Source organism: Martes martes, assembly GCF_963455335.1.
Source record: "Martes martes genome assembly, chromosome: 18".
Taxonomy (NCBI): domain Eukaryota; kingdom Metazoa; phylum Chordata; class Mammalia; order Carnivora; family Mustelidae; genus Martes; species Martes martes.
The window spans coordinates 39689749-39707336 of record NC_137906.1 but is presented as its reverse complement, the minus strand read 5'-3'; the positions used below and the strand labels follow the sequence as shown (position 1 = coordinate 39707336).

Here is a 17588-nt window from a genome sequence, read left to right as displayed (position 1 = left end):
TCTGTCTTGGTGCTAACAGCAGGGATTTTATGGTCTGGAACAGATGTGGGAGGTTACCATATCATTGCAAAAGAAGAGTCTGTCTCATCATAGAGCTTCACCTCACACCTCTGGCCTTTCCTCCGGTCTGAAGTTGTAAAGTATTTTGGCTCTCCAACCTTAGAAATGGAAAGAAATCATTACTCTCCACCTACAGTTGTAGAGGTACAAAAATGTTTACTGGTGGAAACATCCAAATATTTACCCTTTAAACAGAAAATTAAAAGAATTAAAATAGCAAGAAACACTAATATATATATATATATATGAAGGTTTTAAAAGCATCTTCTATCTCTAACGTAGGTATATTTAGCTGAAATTGTAAGTTTACACACTTTGACTGAAGGGAGATACAGAAACATGCGCTTTGAGTTCAGACTGTGGAGTCTTTTCAACATGTCAAAAACAGCGCTCCATGACAAGCCCGTGCGGCATCTAGGTGGACTGAGGATGGAAAATGTATTTCCAACATCTGTGACGCCCACGGCTCAGCGCTGAGCTTGGCGCGCGGAGTACACGCGACCGAGACAACTCTGTCTTCCTCGGCCTGCGCGTCCTCAGCCTGCTGGCGCAGGTAGGAGAGCAGCACCTTCTTCGCTGCCTCCACGGGGATGAGGTGATGGAGACCAAACGAGGGACACGCTGACACACCATCTGGCTTGACCCCACTGGGGGTAAGAGGATCGTGGGAGTGGAGGTAAAGCGAGGGGCCCTTCTGTCCCTCCGGCAAGTTCTCAGAGGGCAGGGCAGGCCCCTCTGCCAGCCACGTAACACTGGCGCAAGCGCGGACGGTCAGCAGGCTGCCCCCACGCTGTCGCCTCCACATGCCCTACAGAGCTGAGCTCCAGCGGAAGGAGCTGAAGGAAGACTGGCCGCTGCCAGCACAAGGGCAGGATCTAGGAGGAAAGTCAGAGGCAAGGACAGCCAGCGTGTGGCCGAGGTGCGACTCACCACGGCACACAAGAGAAGTCCGTGAAAAGGATTCACAGCGATGAGAGAGAGGTGATAAGGAAGAGAAAAAAGGGCTAAACAAAAATGTGAAGAAAAGGAAATATAAGAGGGAAATAAGTGGGAGGGAAATGGAAATAAAATGGTAGAAGAAAGACACACACGAAAAAGGAACGTCCTCCTATAAAAGAAGGTGCCAGACTCATGGCGGGGGAAGCGGAAAATGCTGTCCCAGGCTTTTGCTTATACCGAGGTTTAGAAAATTCTTACTACATTGTAATATAATGGCATTGTATAGAATCGCAGGGAAATTGAGATAACATCCTGCCTTTATGTAAGACTAAACCTAACTAAATAGCCCAGAAAGTGATTTCTCCTAGTTTTCAAGACTGTCACGTAGGGAGTTCACTCCTCCAGCCTGAGTTATAGTGAATGGTCACTGTGAGGAGGGCACTGCGCTGGGCTGGGGCTAGTGTGGACAACACAGCAATCGTGGCCTCCACCGTCACGGGCCTGTCAATGGGAGGAGTCAAAACTATCATTTAACACAGAAAAGCAATGAGCGATTACCTACAACGTGCCATACGTGTGTATGTGGTCTCTGACGATCCTCACTCCCTAGGAGTTGAGGAACTGGTCCTGCCCCTTTAATTTTCTCCATGTACTTTTTTGTGTGTGTGAAACCGTACTTTTGAGATCTACCTCTGAATGTCTGCCAAGTGACCAGCCTGTCCAACAGAGTTTCAAACTCGCTGCGGCAACTGCATTAAAGGGAGGTGACAGTGAATCTGAGAGGTTCCCCAGGGCCCCACGATGCCTGCACAAGGTCACACCAGCCACACAGTGGGTATGCCCACCCTCCATCTCAGAACCCCTCTGAGCACAGAGTGAACTCTGAGAGTCCTCCAACCTACATCCCCTTGAGAAACTTCATGCAAATCTTCAAGTCCGTGAATTTACCCTTTCCATTCGTGTCTTTGTCTCACCAAAGTAGGCAAAGCTCTCACAGTTAGTAGACCATTTAGGAGTGCGATGCATTTAACATTCAAATTCGATTTTATTTTGCTACTCATTTCCAGATAAACCGCTCCTTTGACAGTGATGAGAAGTGCCACCATTTTCTTAATTCAACTTACTATGGATCAAGAAAAGTGATTCCCCTGGTTACTACTTTCCAAACAGAAGTGAAGTGATAGAAGTGCCCGCCAAACAGAGGTTGGCTTTTTGAGGCTTTAACTTACCGACCGCACTGCCGCAAGCACGTTAATAATCCTCCCATCCAGACTGCGTCCATTTGCAACAATGTCACCCAATGAATAAAAATCACGAGACTCTTTGACAGGTAAGTATATCAAAGCAAGGAGCTTGGCATCCACTTGGTACCTGGAACAAACTCTTACCGTGGAGTGATTCTCACTGAGCAATAGCTTACAGCTGCTAAATTGCAAAAACACACAAAAAGTTAATATCGAGTGATTTTCTAATAGAAAAATACTTCCAGATTCACATTAAATTATCTTTTTGGTTGTAATTTAGACAACCAACAGTAATTTCTCGTATTTAGAAAATTTATACTTTTTTACTCTGAGAAACACTGAAAAATGTTGTGAAATATTTCTTTCTCTAAAATGTATTTTCATGCCCCTCCTCACCACTCTTCCCCCTTGCAGTGGAGGAGAGAGCCAGAGGGGGTATTATTTTTTATTAAATATATTATATGTTAATTTTACAAGACCAGTGCTCTAACCCCTGAGCTACGGAGCCTTATATGTTAATTTTTAAATGTATTTTCATTAAAGGAGGCCTGGGAGGCTCAGTGGGTTAAGCGTGGGCCTTCAGATAAGGTCATGATGCCAGAGTCCTGGGATTGAGCCCCACGTCGGGCTCCCCTGCTTCTCCCTCTGCCTGCCGCTCCCCCTGCTTGTGCATGTAATCTCTCTCTTTGACCAATAAACAAATAAAATCTTTAAAAAGTATTTTCATTAAGAAAATGTTTTGAGGGGCACCTGGGTGGCTCAGATGGTTGGGCAACTGCCTTCGGCTCAGGTCATGATCCCGGAGTACCAGGATCAAGTCCCGCATCGGGCTCCCAGCTCCGCAGGGAGTCTGCGTCTCCTCTCTCATGCTCTCTTTCACTGTCTCTCTCTCAAATAAATAAATAAAATCTTTTAAAAAAAAAAAGAAAAGAAAAGAAAATGTTTTGAGGACTAATTTGTGCCTGAGTTCTAAGCATACTAGTTTCTGACCGAGCCCCAAACTCTGAGCTTCAGTTTTCCTCTCTGTAAAACAGGGGTATAAAAGGCCTCTAAAGGGGCACCTGGGTGGCTCAGTGGGTTAAAGCCTCTGCCTTCGGCTCAGGTCATGATCCCAGGGTCCTGGGATCGAGCCCCACATCGGGCTCTCTGCTCAGCAGGGAGCCTGCTTCCTCCTCTCTCTCTCTCTCTGACTGCCTCTCTGCCTACTTGTGATCTCTGTCAGGTAAATAAATAAAATCTTCAAAAAAAAAAAAAAAGGCCTCTAAAATGTCTGAGCGGGGGTGTCCCGTCATTTCTGTCTCCGTGACACTGACTGCCCTGCCTGCATCAGGACGGCGCTCGACCTCCTTCTGGGATGCTCTCTATGGAGCAGACGCCCAGTATCTACACACTCAACTCCATCAAGGTGCTCTTCCCCCTCCAGCCAATCAACTCCCAAGTCCCCTCAGGGAGCCTCTTTCTAGCCTCGAGCCCCGGCCCTCCTCCCGAGCCTCCGCCTGCTATTTTGTTAGGTGCTTCCCTCATCACTTCTCACCTAAACTGCTGCCTTGTCCCCTATGCTTCCTTCCCCCTCGGGTTGTTGAAGTGATTATCCTAAACCACAAATATGAACATACTATTCCCCAACTCAAAGACCTTCTGGGCTAGCCACCGGCAGAGAAGGAAGTTGGTGCGCCAGGCAAAGCTGTCTGCCACGTGTCTCTGCTTCTCTCTCAAGCTTTTCCTTCCACTGCCCTTGCCTTAAAGCGCAGCCATATCAGACTACTAGATTATGAAAATGACAGTTTTAGACCAAAAATAGTTAAATGTCAACAGTTTCATATGGTTCAACCTCCTGTTAACCGTTCTGGAAAAGGCCAGGAGGTTTCACGTTTGTTCCCTCTGCTAAGAACGTTCCTCACCGCCCTCCTTCCTCTCTCCCTCCATCCATTTATCCATTCATTTCCTCTATATCTACCACGAGCTAGCATGTGCCAGAACCTAGTCTAGGCACAGAGAATACAGTGGCGCAAGAGACGGACAAGACCTTTGATGTCACGGAGGTCACATGTGTGAGAGGCAGACAAACAACTGATCAAATACTCTCAGAGAGGAGGTCTTGACGATAACAGGACAGGGCGACGTCCTCGCGATGAACTGCAAGGGTCACTACACAGAGAAAACGGAGAAGGCCCGAGGGGGTGACACTCAAGGTGACACATCAATGAGAAGGAGCAAACATTCAAAGCAGAAGGGAGAAGACTGTTCCGCGCAGAGGGAGTGAGCGTGCAAAAGCTGATAGTGCAGAATGAGCCCACGGTGTTTGCAGAGTGGAGTCTGCGCGGCCGCACAGAAATGAGACTTGGGGTCTGCTATGACATCAGAACAGTAGGTGGGAAGGGGTCAAAGCGGGTGCAGGTGTCATTGTAGTGGAGACTGCTGTGCCCACTCAGAGCCCTTTACCAGCGTCCCCTTGCTCTGGAGAGATGCCCTCAGGAAGAAATGCCGGTGGTGAGGAGTGGGCGCCACCGACAACTTGTGAATCCAGGCCACAAACACCCGGTCCCTTCCTTTCAGGGGGTGCCACTCACGCTCCAGAGCTCCCTCTGGGGCCAGGCAGGCAGAGCCGAGCTCCCACCGAACCTGCCTCTCTGCTGTCCCCTGACCTTACCCTTACAGGCTGCTCCAGAGAGCGCTCCCTCAACAGACCACTTGCACAAAAATCTTCCTCTGGGCTCTGTCTCCAGTGAACCTGAACTAAGATAGGAAAGCGTGTAGGCGGAGTTTTAGTTGGACGTGATACCTCTTTAGGACTTCCAAGACTTACCTTTCTTTCTCATTGTTCAGCTTTAATGTGACTAGAGGCAAATTTTTCTAAATTGAGAATAAAAGTACTAAAAACAGCCATGTTTTCATGCAATCCTATATCAACGTAAATTGTTTGAGGAATAACAAAACTCCTCATTTTCAAATCGACACATAAACCATCAGTGAGCTCTCTGCTACTGTGACACACAGACACAACAGCGGCGGTCCCTCCAACGCAAAGGCTGTGGGCTTTGTGCGGATTATTTACCCGGGAGTTGCAGGGCTGAATTTTTCTTCTCTTTCTAATTCCTTTCTTTGAATCAGGGGATTTTCAATTACCACTGCAACGGAAGGAAAAGTAAGATGCTATTACAAAAAAGTAACTAGATATCTAAAAACAAGTATACCTCACACCGAACGTTACAATGTTATTTCTAATTTCAGAGTCAGTGTAGCATATCCTTCGCAGTCCTTTCCTTGTGTCATTGAGAAGGAAACCTGCGGTATGACCATCAGTATGATCCCAGATGCCTTACGTTTTGCGTTTAAATTCCTACATGTGACCTGCATTAATATTGTTTTATTGATTAGTTACACTGAACATGGCATCTGGTTATGACCTGGCCTTCCATAGGACATAGACTTCAAATAAACTTCACCCAGTTCATGGTTGCCTTTGGAAACGATCGCCACGGGGCAGAAAGAGCCACGCACAACTCGGATCCTGATTTCCGCTCCACAACTTAACAGCTTCTGACTGAACATTTTAGGGGTTCTGGGTCCTTATGGTCTTGTTGGATCTTTTTGTATCTGTTTTGCTGATTCCTCACACAACTACTCCATGATAACCCCTTTTTATGAATGGAAGAAACTGAAGCTCACAGAAGTTAAATAACTTTCTGGAGGTTTTATATCTAGAAACCAGTAGGGCTAGACTTACAGTTGTTCTGAATCAAAAATCTATAATCTTTTCACACCAACACACCAAGGTCCTATTTAAATTTATAATTATTGTCAACCTTATGCTTTTAAGACTCCTTACTTCATTCATCCTCACAACCATTAACCTATAGTTTAATACCAAAATATAACTTTAGCTCCATATAACTAATCCACTGGCATTCATCCAAGGAAAGTTTCTAACAGTACTGGGCCCTGTGGAGTTTACAAAGTTTTCTGCCTTCACAATGCACATGTTCAAGTACTTTATTATTCAGTTAGAGAGACACAATGTACAACCCTTCAACTTCATAATATGACGTAATAAATATACGAGTAAGTGCTAAGTGATGGGGACGGGTAATAGCTTGTCTAATTGTGCAGGTTTTTTTTTAAGATTTTATTTATTTATTTGACAGACAGAGATCACAAGTAGGCAGAGAGGCAGGCAGAGAGAGAGAGGAGGAAGCAGGCTCCCCGTGGAGCAGAGAGCCCGATGTGGGGCTTGATCCCAGCACCCTGGGGTCATGACCTGAGCCAAAGGCAGGAGGCTTAACCCACTGAGCCACCCAGGCACCCCCAGTTGTGCAGTTTTGGAGAGTAGTTTAATTCTGTGCATTACTCTTTCCCTTCTTTTTTCTCCCACGAAAGGGAGCTGGTATTGTGCTTTCCTATTACTTGTAGGAGGCGAGCGCTGCCATCCACCAAGGGACAACGACTTACACTTTATACCACACATACTACCTCCTTTAAGACCCACAGCATCTATAGGGTACTCATTCACAACTGAGGCTCAACAAAGTTAAGCAATTTTCTCAAAGCCATGATGTAAATAAATATTGGAAGTAAGATCTGAACCCAGCTCTATCCATTTTCAAAGCCCTGGGTTTTTTTTATATGACACTGTACCATCAGAAGGATCCTGGGATGGGTAAATGTTGCCAAAGATTTGCTATGTTGAAAGTAGAGCTTCTTAAACTCCTATTAAAACTTCACATTTTTCTTCTATCAAAAGCTACTTAGCACCCTTACTACGGTTACTGAAAGATAAATGGTGACAGCAACAGCAGGAATTGATGCAAACTGAAATATGAAATAAACCAAAGATTGTAAAGCTACCTAGTAAAAATACGTGACTATCACATTTATACGTTTCAACTAATAAAATGCTAAAGGCTTGTGTTATGCTCTTAATGCATGACTTTTTTCTGATGTTTCTTAGGAATTATGAATGATGTCTTACTTTGACTCCCTCAGTGTAGTTCCCACAAATATGTCACAGGAATAATACTGTAACAGAAATAGTTCAAGAACCAACGCCGACTTACCGCACTCGCCAACCCTAAAGCTGTCAGAAAGTGACCTGATGTAACCTTCGCTGCCCCAGGATGTCGCATTGACAAAATGGGTTGGTGAGTCCCGAATGGTGAAACTGAAAGTGTATCTCTCTGATCCGATATCTAAGGGAAACCAGTGCAAAGGAAAACTTTTATCTTAGGTTTGAACAAATATGATTATTATGATAACAAACATACTCAAACACATGGTAAAAATATTATTGCGATATAAATTCTAAGATAAGTCATGCTTGAGTCAATATCCTAGCTTCCAGAGTAGATAACTCACCTCACTATTGATACCTCTGTTCCCTTTCCCAGTTATCTGCATATTTGGAGAGAAATGACACATCGGCTTGAACCATATAGATTTTAGTTTAGATCTCCATTTCTCTCTTACTGTTACAGTTTCAATCTAAGTCATGCTTCAAATCTAAATTATTTCAAAACAGGGCACCTGGGTGGCTGAGTGGGTTGAGCCTCTGCCCTCTGCTCAGGTCATGATCTCAGGGTCCTGGGATTGAGCCCCGCATAGGGCTCTCTGCTCAGCAGGGAGCCTGATTCCACCCCCCCCGCCCCCACCTGCCGCTCTGCCTACTTGTGATCTCTGTCAAATAAATAAATAAAATCTTTTTTAAAAAATAAATTATTTCAAAACAAATAAATGTGTGCTAGTACATGGAGCCACTAGGGGTCAGCAGGTACATTTTTTTCCCAAAATAAAAATGTCCTTACTGTTTGTTCTTCACTAATTAAAAAAGTACACAACCTAACATACATACATAAATTATAGATACCTACCGAACTGTAATTAGCACTTGCCTTTGGGGAGGGAACTAGGCTGGAAAGAGCTGGGGGTTGAATTAAGAATTTCATTTTTCTATTCTATGCCCTTCTGCACTGCTTGAATGTTTTGTGAAAATATAGTAACATGTGTATAATGGGTTTTTTTTCCCCAGTCAGTAAGGATATCTTCTCGAGAAAAGGTGTTCTGTACATATAATCATTAAAAGTACTCTAACACCACAGGAATCATGTACCTGCACAATCTGTGAGGTGAAAGTTGTATTTCATTGTTGGGATTCCAGCAAATATTTCAAATACTGACAATTTCCTAATTTGTGTATTTTAAGTTATTCCTTTCAGAGTTTAGAAAAAAGATACATAGACTTTCTCAAACTATTCAAATGGTAATTCTGATCTAATTAATCATGATGAAGTGAAGGCATAAACAAATATTTACATCAAATCTAATGACGGAATATTACATGAAATTAAAATTAAGGTACTGTCAGTACACCATGAGACAAAAAACAGAGTCACAATTACTCAGGCAATTCAAACAAAATTCACGTCTTCTGCCAAAATCACTGTCTGACTGACTACAACTCTGACTCCCTCAAGAGCTTATACTGTAACCTTTCATAAGTAGTGCTGACGGTTTAAAAGCTATTGGCACCACAATGCTAGTTTTGGCCTTTTATATCTTATCATTGTGCGTCAACTACAGAAGTTTGAAAACTTGTTTTCAAACTTGATTTTAAAAATCTAATTTTAGTCTTGGACTGTTTCCATCGTCCTAAAACTTTTATACAGTTCAAGCAACTCACAGAGCCACTAAAGCCAGAGTTAACTGTATTTTGCACACATGGAAGATGAATTTCTCACTGGTTGTCTGGTTGATACCGCTGTAGTACTTCTCTCCTTCCACGCTCCTCTACCATGACATATCCCTGTTTGAAAACCCTGTTCCTTAACATCTTCTGTCTTAGATTTAGTTGTGTATTTTTATCTCTTAGGCCAAAAGTGATTGTAAGCAGTGGAGTCCTTACTAGGGTCAAACAGCCTTATATGTCATTAAAAATTATTTTAAGGTCCACACACATGGCCTTAAATTGAGTACTTTACCATACAACAGAGCAATGAACACTGCTCTTAAGGAGTTAAACAGGCATGAGAAACTCAAGCCCTTAAATACACTTTGTTGTAGTCATAAGCCACACTTGATGAAAAATGAAGCAAAGAGTTAAATAGAACTCAGCTTTTTCTGTCTGGAAAGCCTTTGACATCTGTTTTCCCAATAACTATACCAATTATTTTCTGAAAAACAAGAAGGTTATAGAAGACAAATATTAAATACAGATGTAGATGGTAAATTTAATTTCATGAACTTGTTATATTTTACTGGCTCTAACAAACATTTTTGACTAGGAGCCATTTAAATATATTTACTCCAGACAAACATCTAAAGAACTTCATAAATGTTCAATTCTACAAGGCAAAGGACAAAGAAATAAGACAGTTAACTGCTATTACATATACAATCATTTAATACTTAGCATGTTTCTACTTTATTTTCAATCACTAGGGGGAGCACAGTAACCACCCTATGCTATCAGTTCTTACTGAATTCATTCAAAGCACATGTATATACAATTTAATTTGCCATGGTCTTCAAAGCTTTCTTTCATATAGGATTTTCTAACAATCCACATAAAATTGCTTAGCTTCTTAATCCAAACATGCTAAACAGTAATATGAATTGGATTGTAACAAAAATTGTACATCGCTCCTAACAAATCTAAACTCTAAAGTCCTAGATCTTAGACCTTAAAGATATTAAACATTTCAATGTTCTCTTAGCGACTACCAGATAAAAACTGAATATTTAAAAAGTACTTTAAAATAAAATTTTATTACAAAAATAACTAATTTATTACATTTATTGTATGTTATATAATGTACAATATAATAATTATATATAATATTATACATATTATACACTTACTAGTACACTTATTGTACATTATATAATAATGTATAATAATATATATAATATTATACGTATTACACATTTATTATTACAAAAATAACTACATTTTACTGAAAGGATAAACCTAAACTTACACTACTAATTCTAGCAACTGATTTTAACCTTGCAGTAATCTGTTACATTTAAAATATGTTCAAGCCCTTAAGACTATCACATCTTAGCTGAGCTATTAATTAATCTTACTACATTTAGACACACTGCTGTTATTTCTCAAATTCCATATGCATGTCAATCTCACCAAATTTTGTTGGAAAAATATAATGGAAATATTCAGCAAAGCTTTTAATTGAAGAGGAAATTAATAACTTACCTTTTTTTCTGGGCCTCCATCAGAAAGACTTGGGCCCCCTATTTTTAACATTAATAAACTTTAATTGCATATTAAGGTTACATATAAATATAGCCCATCTTAAGAAATCTGATTTATAAGGGCTCCTGGGTGGCTCAGTGGGTTAAGCCTCTGCCTTCAGCTCAGGTCATGATCCCAGGGTCCTGGGATCAAGCCCCACATCCGGCTCTCTGCTCAGTGGGGAGCCTGCTTCCTCCTCTCTCTCTGCCTGCCTCTCTGCCTACTTGTGATCTCTCTGTCAAATAAATAAATAAAATCTTTTAAAAAAAGAAAAAGAAAGAAATCTGATTTATAAATGCCAAATGTAAACAACAGACCGCTTGGGGCAGTTCTTCACCTCATAAAATGATTCCCCCTAGATTTTATTTGACTAATAAGTGTCTTGGCATGTTTGAAATGATTGAATTCCCCTAAAACCCTTCAGTAAAAAATGGGTTTTCACATAATATTTCAGAAATACATCTTTTGTGTACTTTTATGTCATATGAAGGAACATAGTGGCAAGTATTTAAGTCTATAACTTATGTACAGTTCAATTAGAGAATAGATATTGCTGAGCAAAAATGTTTTAATTTCACAATGCTAAGTTTGAGCTGTTATTAAATATTTAATGAAAGTAATACAATTAAACTCTTGATCATTTTGAACAACTGCTAGTCATATCTACAAGGTCCTACTCTAGACAAAAGAGAAAGTAATTTTCAGTTAGCTGGCATAAAATATAAGAAGCTTAGGGGTATGTAATATCAACAGTTGTACTGATGGAACGAGTAGCTATATACTTGTCAATTACAAGCATGTGTCATGTGAACCAATAATGTTGATGTAATATAATATTACCACATAAAGTTTCTCTAGAGAATCACCAAACCGCTATATTATTAAAACTTACCAGATTAGCCATATTTGGATGCAGATCTGAAAGTGTGGTGAAGGTCTTTGATGCAAAGGAGTTTGCCATTCTTTAATCTACATTTTAGAAAATATAAGTTTGATGAATAAATTAAATAACTGAAATAATGCATGAAAAATTTCAAGATTAAAAAAAAAATCATCTGGGGGATGCCTGGGTGCCAGAGTCAGTTCAGAGTGGGACTGGTTTTGGCTCAGGTAGTGGTCTCAGGGTTGTGGGGTCAAGTCCTGTGTGGGGTTCCTCGCTGAGGGCAGAGTCTGCTTGGGACTCTTTTTCCTTCTCCCTTTGCCGCCCACCGTGTGCGCACACACACTCCCCCCCTCCTCAAATAAATAAATAAATAAATAAACAAATCTTTTAAAAAATTATCTAGGAAAGCATCAGATATGTTACTCACTCTCAGGGAAAAGTATTATTTTAACAGTGACAGGTAAGTACAGATCAAATCTGTAGAAAACATGGTTCAAAATGTCCTTTTACAGTTTTGAATGGTACAGTTAGGTTCCAATTTTTAACTTTTACTTTCCAAAAAATGTGTAAGTTAGCAATTTTTTTTTAAAGATTTTATTCATTTATTTGACAGACAGATCACAAGTAGGCAGAGAGGCAGGCAGAGAGAGAAGGGAGGAAGCAGGCTCCCTGCTGAGCAGAGAGCCCGATGCAGGGCTCGATTCCAGGACGCTGGGACCATGACCTGAGCCGAAGGCAGCGGCTTTAACCCACTGAACCACCCAGGCGCCCCTAAGTTAGCAATTTTTCTTTTTTTTACACTTCAGTATTTCTGATTCCAAGAGGCATCTTACATGTAATGACATTTTAGTTTCAGTAAAACACAGACTGTGAGGGTTTTTTTTTTTTTTTAAGATTTATTTAGTCTGGGGGAGAGGGACGGAGGGAAGAGAAGAGAAAATCTTAAGCAGGCTCCTTCACCAGCACCTGTCATGACCCTGAGTTCACGACCAGAGTGAAAACCCAAGAGTCAGACACAAGGGACGGCACCTCCCAGGGACCTCGCTAATCTAGCAGTTTTTGTGCTCCCCGTAAATTTAGAGTTTCAGGTGGGAGAAGAGTCAACGGGACTTAAATATTTATTAGCGCAAAGCCTACTTTCAGAAATACAGCAAACCTCGGGGACCCCTGGGTGGCTCCGACGAGTGCTCAGTGGGGAGTCTGCTTGGGGCGCTCCGGTCGCCTCCCCCTCCACCCCGGCCCCTGCTGGAGCGCACGTGCACTCTCCGTCTCTCAAACGGGTAAATCATAAGGAAAAAAAAACAAACAAGTAAAGAAATACGGGGGCGCCTGGGTGGCTCGGTCAGTTAAGCGCCTGCCTCCCGCTCGGGTCTCGATCCCAGGGTCCCGGAATGAGCCCGCTTCCCCCTCGCGCTCCGCCCGCCGCCCCCCCTGCCTGCGCCCGCTCGCTCCGTCCGACAAACCGGAACAGCAACAACAGCCACGCTCTGCTCGGGTTCCGCGGCGCGCGGGGATGGCCGCGACCTGAAGCCGCGTCCAGAGCAGCGCGGGGGCGGGCTCACAGGGTCCCCGGGTGTCCGTCGGGGCTGTCTCGTGCCCGGAGGGCGCTCGACACCACAGGGGCGACACGGAAGCATCAAACGGCGGCCGGCCCTCCGTACGGCCCCTGTCGGGGTTCCAGGGCATGACCTGCCGGCTCCTCCAAACCCGCACACCGACCCAGTTTCCGTCCCGCACCGCCCGGACGACGTCACGCGGCGGCGGCGCCGCGCCCGCGCTCTGGGCCCGCGACGCGCGTCTCCCGCAGCCCGCAGCCCGGGGCCGGGCCTCCGAGTCCCACCCCCACCCCGGCGCCGGGCGCCCTCCTCGCGCCGTTAAAGGGCACCCCCGGGGCGTCCGCGGCGGCGCGGGGAGCGCGCGACTCTGGGTCCGGGCGGCGGGCTCGCGCACGCCGGGTTAGACGGTACCGGACAGAGACGAGGCGGACTCTCCCGAGGGAGCATCTCCAACAATCACAAGAACCAGGCGTGTGGCGGGGTGTGCCGTCCCCACCGCCCGGCGCGGGGGCCGCGGAGCGCGAGGACGAGGCGCGCGCGGCGGCCGGCTCTGCCCCGGCGCCCGGCCCGCGGCCCACGCCGGCGGCGGGCTCCCCGGGTCGGCGGCGGGAGCGGACCGAGGCCGAGCGCGCTCCCGGCACCGACGCCCCCGCCCCCCGCGGGCCCCTCCCCGGCAGATGCGCGCCGGCGCGCGCTCCCAGCCCCGCGCTCCGGGCCCGGCCCCGCTCTGCCCGCGGGGAGCAGCCGCCGAGCGTCCGCCGCTCTGCCGGGAGCCGCCTCCCTGCGCTCGCACCGCGGCCGTCCCTGCCGCACGCCGCCCCCGCCGGCCGCGCCCCTCGTGGCCCGCCCCCGCGGAACCGGGCGTCCCCGCGCCCCGGGAGCGAACCCCACTTCGGGACGCCGCGCCCCGAGACGGCAGCAAGGGAAAGGACAGCCGCGTGACCGGCTTCCCAACTCGACCCGCACCGCCAGCGCCGCAGGCCCCTCGCGCGCCCGCGCCTCACGGAACGCGCCGCCCGGGCCCGGCCGTCACCTCAGCCGCCGCTCCTAGCGCCCGCCCGGCCCCGCGCTCCACAGCGTCTCCGCAGCCCGCCGCGCGACCGTTAGCGCAGGCCCCGCCCCCAGCCCGGCCCGCCCCCTCGCCCCGCCCTCCTCCCCGCCTCACCTCCGCGCTCCTCCCCACCACGTCTGGCTCCGCCCCCGTCCTCCCCCAGCCTTCCCCCGCCCCAACTTTGACCCCGCCTCACACTCCGATCCCGCCCCCAGCGCCCTTCGCCCCGCCTTCGCTCTGGCTCCGCCCCCACCCTCGACTGTCTCCTCGCCCCGACTCCGCCCTAGCCCCCTACTCTTCTCTCCGGCCCACCTTCCGCCCCCAGCCTCGCCCGCCCTTCGTCCCCGGCTCCGCCCTCGCCCCACTCTGACTCTGCCTTCTCCCTGTCTTCGCTCCACCTCTTGCCCCGCTCCACACGCCAACCCCGCCCTCGCCCCGCCCTCGCCCCGCCCATCACCTCCACCGCCCCTCCTCTCGCTCCGCCCTTCACTCCGCCCCCAGCTCTCGCCCCGCCCACCCAGCCTCTATCTCCGCCCCTATCCCCGCCCCTCGCTCTGACTCCGCCCCCGAAGTCCCGCCCCTCAGCGGAGAGACTCGGGGACCGCCGCGCGGGAGCGGTCTCCGGCTCTTCCGTTGCCCGCGGGCCCGAGCCTGCGGCCCAGACCCTCCGCAGTCCCGGGCGGCCGGGGGGCCAGGTGTGCAGGGTCCGGCTTGGCGCGCGGCCCCGCGACTGCCCGCGGCTCCCGGAGCAAGGTCCCCCCGGGGAGGGAGCGCCGCAGAGCCCGCTGGCCCGCGGGGGGACGCTCCGCGGTTGCAGGAGCGGACGGGGACAGTGACCTGCGCCGGCTTGCCTGTGTCTCCTTACCGCCTCCGGGAAATCCTTTTAGTCGAAGGACTTGGGAATTAACCTGTGTCCCTGTTGGACTAGTCAGGGCCGCAGGCGTCAAGATGCAGCCGCTAAAGCCCCGACCTCGGCCCGCAGGTGGCATCACTCCGCACCCCGGGGCTTCTCCCTTAGAAGCGCGAACACCCTCGGTACTGGGCGTACAGTCGTCCGTTGAAACAGAAATGCAACCTCAGAGGCGGGTTTTACGTTCTCGTCCCAACCCAGCTCTCACTCTTACTCTTTCGTTAGTTTTTTTAACTCCCAGGTGATAATCAAAAGCCAAATAAAACACTTGCCTTCCCACCACTTCGAATTTAACAGAGAAAGCTTTTTAAAAATTTTCCGTATTCCGTTCCAGTCTTTGTCTTCAAAAGAACGTATCCTGATCTTTCCAAAAGAATGAGCTGACATTTTAAGTCAATTTTAAAAGGGAGGAAAAAGGTATAAACATGGTTCGCATGCATTTTTTATCTGTACCTCAGTAGGGGAGTAATCTTTAAAAATTTTGTTTGTAGTATTTTTTCATATTTTAGTAAATTAATTTTCGCTGAAAGCTATTGAAGATTAAGCACGCAGAATCAGCCTCACTAGGACACAAAAGGCTTTTCATAAGAGGCAGCTCGGAAACACAAGCCTTAAAGAGCGGGCTTGTTTGATGTCAACCCTCTTGTTGCGAAAATAATTCATTTCTTCCATTTTTTATAGCAAGCCTGTGAACTTGGTCTGTTCTTAACAATAGAATTGACTTGTCGACACATTTTGGATGTGAACAGAAACCAGGGCAGGAAAGCCTAGGCTTGCGACTTGATGGAGTCAAGGGTGAATGAACAAAGGTCAGAGGTAAAACAGCTTGCGTGTCTGGCTAAAGAAATGGTATGAGGCTATGCCCGTCACCTCCCCAGAGCATGCCAGCTGTCAGGCCATCTAAGAGCCCGTCACAAAGGAGTGACAGGAAAAATATACAGTAATTAACTTTACACTTACTAATCAGGAGGAAAAGATGGACAATCATTTTAATGAAACACAAGACCACCTTTTATTTCTTTAATAATAAAGCAACTTTTCTGAAGTCAGTCCTGTGAGTACAGTCTCCCTCTCAGGAGTGGAAATACTGCTTGATCAATTACTAGTCTCACTCTCCACTCCCGTCCGTCCAGGGGATCAGCCGGCAATTAAATAGGTGGTAGCTCTGTTACCATTTACAGATATTTGTGTACATTTTTGCACAAGTTTGTCTGGAGAAGAGGAGTGAGGTCACCCATGAGTGGGGCAGGAAGAGCTAGATGGGGTTCAGGGGCGATACAAAGGGACTATCAGGGCAAACGAGAGGGAGAGAGAGAACAGAGTGAAAATGCATCTGGGGGGAGCTGGATTCGGGAAAGTTTGAAGAAGCATCAGAAAGGAGAGAGTTCATGAAAAAACCAAAGCAGTGGCAACTGCAGAGCGGCCTGAGCCCCAGGAGCCCAGGAATGTTCTGGAAAATTCTGAGGACACTCCATGCAAACTGCTGAGACAGAATCTGGGGGGTGTGGGAAGAACAGGTCCCTTCTCAAGTCTGGGTGCCAAGCTAGGAAGAACGTGTTCCACCAGCAAAGAGAGAGAAACAGAAACATTGGCACCTGCCTGGACGTGGTGGGAACCGAAGCAGGAGCCCCAGGTGAAGCGGAGAGTCTACCAGAGCCGGGGTAGGCACTGCTCTAGGGTAAGCCAAAGTGAGCCATGAGCGGGCTTGGAACCCTGTAGCATCTACAGTCCGTGAACAGGAACACATCTGCTGCACGTGCCTGAAGTCCACTGGGCCTAAGACATCGCGCTGAGGGAGGGGACAGCAGGGAAGAAGACAGTCACCAGCACACGAGACACCTGTGGTCCTTGGAGCCAACTGACTGCACTCCAGCTGCCCCCACCGGAAAGTTACTCATGTGACATTAGGAAGGGCCCGCCTCTTTGGAGGGCTGTCCTGGGCCACTCTTCATCACTGTTTCTTTCTTTTTTTTTTTTTTTTAAGATTTTATTTATTTTTTTGACAGACAGAGATCACAAGTAGGCAGAGAGGCAGGCAGAGAGAGAGGAGGAAGCAGGCTCTCCACTGAGCAGAGAGCCCGACGCGGGGCTCGATCCCAGGACCCTGAGATCATGACCCAAGCCAAAGGCAGAGGCCTTAACCCACTGAGCCACCCAGGCGCCCCTCTTCATCACTGTTTCTATCAGACGTATGTAACTGGTTCAAACCTTCCTCGATCACCGCAGCACACCATTACCAAGGGCACTGCAGCGAACGCAGCCCAGCTCCAGCCGCGCATCTCCAGCCATCGGCAGGCGGTTCACACACTTCTGGGAGCGGAGTATCTAAAACCAAAGTCAGCCGCTCACCCCGGGCTGGCTGCGCTCACCCTGGGCTGCTGCTTATGACCCAGTTGTGGTAACCACGCAGCTGGTAACCTGAGCACCCAGCTTCAAAGGCAGACTTGAATGTGCATTTCTGTTCTGCTTTTATCTAACCAGATGTCAGGTTCTGTTTTTCCTTGGCACAGCTCTCGAACCTGTCCTTGTCTCCCCGTATTTATTGCGGCCACTTTCATTAGGGCTCTGGTGGCATTATATCTGACGACACTTACCTCTCCCTGCTCCAGCCCATCCCGCGCCCTCCTGCCAGACTGAGATTCTCACAGCTTCCTTCCATCACAGCTCTCCCCTGGTCGGGAACCTTCAATATCGCCTACC

The 17588-nt window shown here is 47.3% G+C and overlaps 1 protein-coding gene across 2 annotated transcripts in view; it reads right to left on the bottom strand.

Moving 5' to 3' along the window:
* Positions 1–14008, bottom strand: part of MEIOB (meiosis specific with OB-fold) — a 28801-nt gene extending 14793 nt beyond the window's left edge. For both annotated transcript variants that reach the window (XM_080830094.1, XM_080830095.1), the window contains exons 1-7: positions 13961–14008; positions 11381–11457; positions 9349–9406; positions 7298–7429; positions 5299–5371; positions 2229–2424; positions 58–158 (exon numbers count right to left, since the gene is read on the bottom strand). In XM_080830094.1, the coding sequence (XP_080686220.1) occupies positions 58–158; positions 2229–2424; positions 5299–5371; positions 7298–7429; positions 9349–9406; positions 11381–11449 (629 nt within the window). In that variant the 5' untranslated portion in view covers positions 11450–11457; positions 13961–14008. The remainder of the gene's footprint in view (positions 1–57; positions 159–2228; positions 2425–5298; positions 5372–7297; positions 7430–9348; positions 9407–11380; positions 11458–13960) is intronic.
* Positions 14009–17588: the final 3580 nt, after the last annotated feature.